General features: G+C 60.4%; 1 protein-coding gene across 1 annotated transcript; it reads left to right on the plus strand.

The window, feature by feature from the left end:
* The first annotated feature begins 625 nt into the window (after nucleotides 1-625).
* Ddn (dendrin) lies at nucleotides 626-4658 on the plus strand. The gene is made up of 2 exons (XM_021184207.3): nucleotides 626-834; nucleotides 1238-4658. Exons 1-2 carry the CDS (start codon nucleotides 626-628, stop codon nucleotides 3159-3161), a joined length of 2133 nt encoding a protein of 710 aa, XP_021039866.1. The 3' UTR covers nucleotides 3162-4658.
* The last annotated feature ends 333 nt before the right edge of the window (nucleotides 4659-4991 follow it).

Here is a 4991-nt window from a genome sequence, read left to right on the forward strand (position 1 = left end):
ATCTCAGCTGCACCCGAATGCCACCGACACTAAAAATAGCCCGCTCCCCCCAGCTGTGGGCCAGCCTCTCTTGCACCCCAACCCATGGAAACCAGCAGCGAGTGGCAGGCAGAGACCTTGAGTTCTGTTCTCACCACTCCCTGTCGGAGAAAGGAGTCTGGGCGAGCAGGCAGGGATAGAGAGAGCACTGGTGGTCAGGCAACCTGACAAGCAGGAAAGCAAAGGGTTAAAACTTCGGGAAGGATGAAGAAATGGGGGCTGGAGGAGAGGGCACCGTAAGCTTGGCAAGAATCAGAAGTCTCTCCCCGCCCACTCGCAGGTCCCATTAGGCTTGGGGGACCTGAGCAGTGAGTGGGAAGGGGCGTCCAATCCCAGGCCCCAGGGGGCGGCCGTGCACATGGGGGAGGAAGCAGCGCGGAGCCGTCCACGGCGGCGTGTCACATGCGCGCGCGCTCGCGCGCTAGCACACACTCACACACGCACAGACAGGCACACACGTGTGCCCGGGTATATATAGTTGCCAGTCCCTGGGCCTGCCGCTCTGCAGTGGGCGCCGGCTCCCTGGGTTGGGAGGGGGCTCACGGGGCGGGTGGGAGGGTGGGGGGCCGGGGTGGGGTGGGGCAGGATGCTGGATGGCCCGTTATTCTCCGAGGGGCCCGACAGCCCCCGGGAGCTCCAGGATGAGGAGTCCGGCAGCTGCCTCTGGGTGCAGAAGTCCAAGCTGTTGGTGATTGAAGTGAAGACTATTTCCTGTCATTATAGTCGTCGCGCTCCTTCTCGACAGTCCATGGACATCCAGGCCAGCTACTGGGCCCGTGGGCCCCAGAGCCGCACGTGAGTGAAGGAGGGGTGAGGGGCAGCAAGTGGTGGGGCGGGAAGTGGGGTCCAGACCTCCCCGCTGGCACCAGCGATTGCTGCTGTCCCCTTCTCTTTCCCGCGCCTCCCTCCCCCCACTCGTCGAGGACTGGGGCCTGAATCATTGAGTGCTGTTTAGGGGGACAGGAGTGCTAGTGGCAGGCGGTGAGATGGGGCAGTCGCTGTTAAAGTGTGCATGGAGAGATGGCGAGGAGTCTCATTTCGACTTTAGCCCTAACATATACGCACGTGCACTCGCTCAGACACTCACACGAACCCTCCCACATGGCTGCCCCAAGTGGTCTCCAGTGCTCCCAGCTCCCCGGACCTCGGCTCTCTGTCCCCGCAAACTGCTCACCTGGGTTCCTGCTCATTGTCCCAGGTGTAGGCTGCGCCCGGGATCCCCTGAGCCGCCACCCCGCCGACCCTGGGCCTCCAGGGTGCTGCAGGAGGCGACCAACTGGCGGGCGGGGCCCCCCGCCGAGGTCCGAGCCCGGGAACAAGAGAAAAGAAAGGCGGCGTCGCAGGAGCGGGAGGCCAAGGAGACCGAGAGAAAAAGGCGCAAGGCTGGCGGGGCCCGACGGAGTCCCCTAGGTCAGCCCCGCCCAGAGCCCCGGAACGCCCTTCGGGCGGCCCAACCTACAGGGTTTCCAGTTTTCTCCAGACCAGAGCGCTTCGGGCAGGTGGGGCGAGCGCCCCGACCATCCGTGCTCCCGCAGGGTGACCCAGGGGTTGCATGGGCGGGGCCATGGGGAGGCAGAAGGCCAGGGCCCCCTAGCTACGAGGCTCACCTGCTGTTGAGAGGCTCTGCAGGCACAGCCCCAAGGCGCCGCTGGGACCGGCCGCCACCCTATGTGGCTCCACCTTCTTATGAAGGTCCCCACAGGACCCTGGGGACTAAGCGAGGCCCAGAGCTCTCCCGGGCGCCCACCTCATCAGCCCCAGTTCCAGCCACCACCAGGACAGAGGGAGGGCGTACGAAGAAGAGGCTGGATCCTCGAATCTACCGGGATGTTCTAGGAGCTTGGGGTCTCAGACAGGGACGGGGACTCTTAGGAGGAGCTCCAGGCTGTACAGCAGCCAGAGCTAGGCCAGAGTCTTGCAAAGGGGCTATAGAGAAAAGCTCAGGCCTAGTTGCTGCTGGCCTGAACAGTGCTGGCGATAGTCATTCCCAAGGCAAAACGACTGGCGGTCCAGGCACGGACGCAGCTCTCTCTGGGTCCGCCATCAGCAGCCCACCTCGTCCTGTTCCCAGGTCCAGGCAGCACCTCAGGGGGTCAAGGAAAGGGAAAGAAGGAAGTGAGCAGATATGGCTTCCCACGTGTTGGCTTGCCTCCCCTAAAAAGCCTCCAGTTAGGCACAGCCAGACTCTCCCTAGACCCTGGGCTCCTGGAGGCACCGGGTGGAAAGAGTCCCTGGGTCAAAGAGAGGGGACAGAACACGAGACCCTGGAAGTTTGGAAGGTGACCCGCCGTGCCCACACCCTGCCCCGCATTTCCCGAGGTCCCGCTGGTAGAGAAGGCATCTTTGTCATTGACGCCACATGCGTGGTAATAAAGTCCCAGTACGTTCCGACCCCTCGAACCCAGCAGGGTCAGCTCGTGCCCTCTGGGGAGTCGTGCAGTGTGAGCGACAGCCTCAGGCAACCCAAGCCCTGTCACGAGGAGGAGGGCGAGGGGGCCGCTGCCAACCCTTCAGTTTGCCAAAAGCGACTGTTGAGCAGTCGAGTCTTAAACCAACCGAGCGAGGGTCACGAGTGCGAGGCCGAGGTCGGACAGCAGGGGGATTCTTCACTGGAGGAGCGCTCCTCCAGCGGTTTGGGGTTCCCTGTCGGAGAAGTGAACCCGCGAGACGCCCCCACGCAGCCAGGTAGCCAAGAGCACCCGACCTTAGGCCCAGCGGCTCCGGTATGCGCGGGCAGCTTGAAGGGTTCAGAAGCGCCTGGGGTCCCGCGGCGCGCGGGCGGGGGCTGGGCGCGGACTCCAGGGCCCTACGCCGGGGCGTTGCGAGAAGCCGTGTCCCGCATCCGCCGCCACACCGCCCCAGATTCGGACTCAGACGAAGCAGAGGATCTCAGCGTCCATAGCGGCTCCTCTGATGGAAGCGACACAGACGCCCCAGGCGCCTCCTGGCGGAATGAGAGGACCCTGCCTGCGCTTGGGAACACCCGGCCCAGGGAAGGCGGGAAGACAGCAGGGCTGAGCGACAGTATCCGGGAGATTGTGAATGTCATCAGTCAAACCGAGGAAGGTCTCGTCCGAGAGGACACTAGGAAAACGCCACAGGGAAATAGAGAGAGGGAGTGAGCGATGCCCCTCTTTGTTCTCGTGTCGCTCAGCCCATCCACCCTGGGCTCACCGGCTCCTTCTCTCTCTCCAGGCTTCGTTTGCTTCCTTTTCTTCTTTCCCACCGATACCTGTTCCCACACTAGAAACAGAGGAGAGAGGAGGAACGAGGGAAGGTAGCGTTTGCCAACTCAAGGGTTAGTTTCAGGGAAAGTGTGGGTGGGCCATCCACACCTGCTACATTCGGTGTGGAACTGTTCAGACAGAGAAAGCGAAGGGGCAGGGATGGTGCCTGCGATGGGCAGGGCAGGGTCCCTGACAGGAGAGAAAAAGTTATGGAGAGGCCTTGAACCTAGTGACTGAGTGGAGGAGACAGAGGAACTTTGGGCAGAGAAGAAATGAATGCGTACATACAACCAGCAACCTGGCGAGAGGGCTCTCTTTGATGTTACAACTCAAGTTTCAATTCCAACTCTGCCACTGACCTAGCTGGTGGACCTCAGAGTAACTATTTTTGCGCCCGGGCATCCCGGACTTCTGTAAATGTAAAATGAGCGCTTTCTGCCTCCCATTCTTTTGTCCCTAGGATTTTGTGAATAAGCGAGTAGAAAGAATCTGAGGGTTCTTACCCACTTCGGTCATCCTCAGTTCGGAAGACTGTCAAGGTTTTCAGATTTAAACGGACAAAGGGCTTCTATTCCAGTTTCCCCAGTTTAGGTGAGTGCTCCCACAGCCGAGCAGGATCACGGTCCTATCACTGCCTCTGGCCTGCTGTGGCCCAAGCTGGAGAGGGAAGGTAGCCAATGAGTCAGCTTGGGACACTTTTAGGCCTTCCCCTTCTCCTCCATCTCCGTGTCCTTAGTGACGCTCTGAAGTGTTACCCGGATTTTCCACGCAGACGGTATCGCCCACCGGATAGGATCTTGACAATTTCTGTGTCTCTCCAAGGAAAACAGCCAGGCGAGGAGGAAGGTGGATTTTTCAGCAGACGGTGCGGGGTGTGATACTCGCTGTAGCCACTACGGGGCGCGCGCAGGTCGCGGATTCCCCCGGTTGCTGGTGCTCGAGTGCCCCTACACCAGCACTGCCAGTTATCTGGATCCCTAGTTACCGGCGCCGGTTTCCTGCCTTGACACCTCCAAACCGCGCGCGGGGCCGGGAGCAGGCCTCCGGCCTCCCAGACTTCTGGGGCGCGCCGAGCCCTTCTTTGTATTAATCCACGCCAACCGGTTTGAGACTGACATTTAAGCCTTTCTTCTTTTTTCTTTTCTTTTCTTTCTTTCCAACCCTGGGCACTTCCTCTGTGTCTGCCATTTATTAGCCATGTGACCTTGGCCAAATCACTTCACCTCCCTGAGCCTCAGTTTCCTCATCTGTCAAATGGGGGTTTATAAACACCTACCTCGCAGGGTTGTTGTGAGGATTTAATGAGGTAATGTATATAAGGCGTCTTGCACAGTGCCTGGCACATAGCAGGCGCCCAGTAAATCTACTCGTCCCTTTATGCAGCTCTGGAGTCTCTCTTTCGCTGACCTATCCCCCACTGTGTCCCTCCCTCAGTCCTTCTTGACTTCTTCCCGCTCATTGTGAGGGGGAGGAGGACTCCTCTCTGGTGGAAACTTCTAGTCCACCCTGTTCCCTGGCTGGGACTCTCCCTTCCTTGCCCCCCGCCGCACCCCTGCCGGCTCTTCCCTCTGCCCTAGTGCACTCCCCCACCCACCCCTCATTCCGGGCAAGGGCTGAGTCAGTCTAGGTAAATTTAGCAGTCGGCTGGGCAGGAGCGGGGGCTTCGCCCAGACTCAGTCACCAGGTCGAACCCATCCCTCTGTCTCTACTCCCGCTAACCCTAAC

Source organism: Mus caroli, unplaced genomic scaffold (assembly GCF_978045245.1).
Source record: "Mus caroli unplaced genomic scaffold, Mus_caroli_1 scaffold_16, whole genome shotgun sequence".
Classification (NCBI taxonomy): domain Eukaryota; kingdom Metazoa; phylum Chordata; class Mammalia; order Rodentia; family Muridae; genus Mus; species Mus caroli.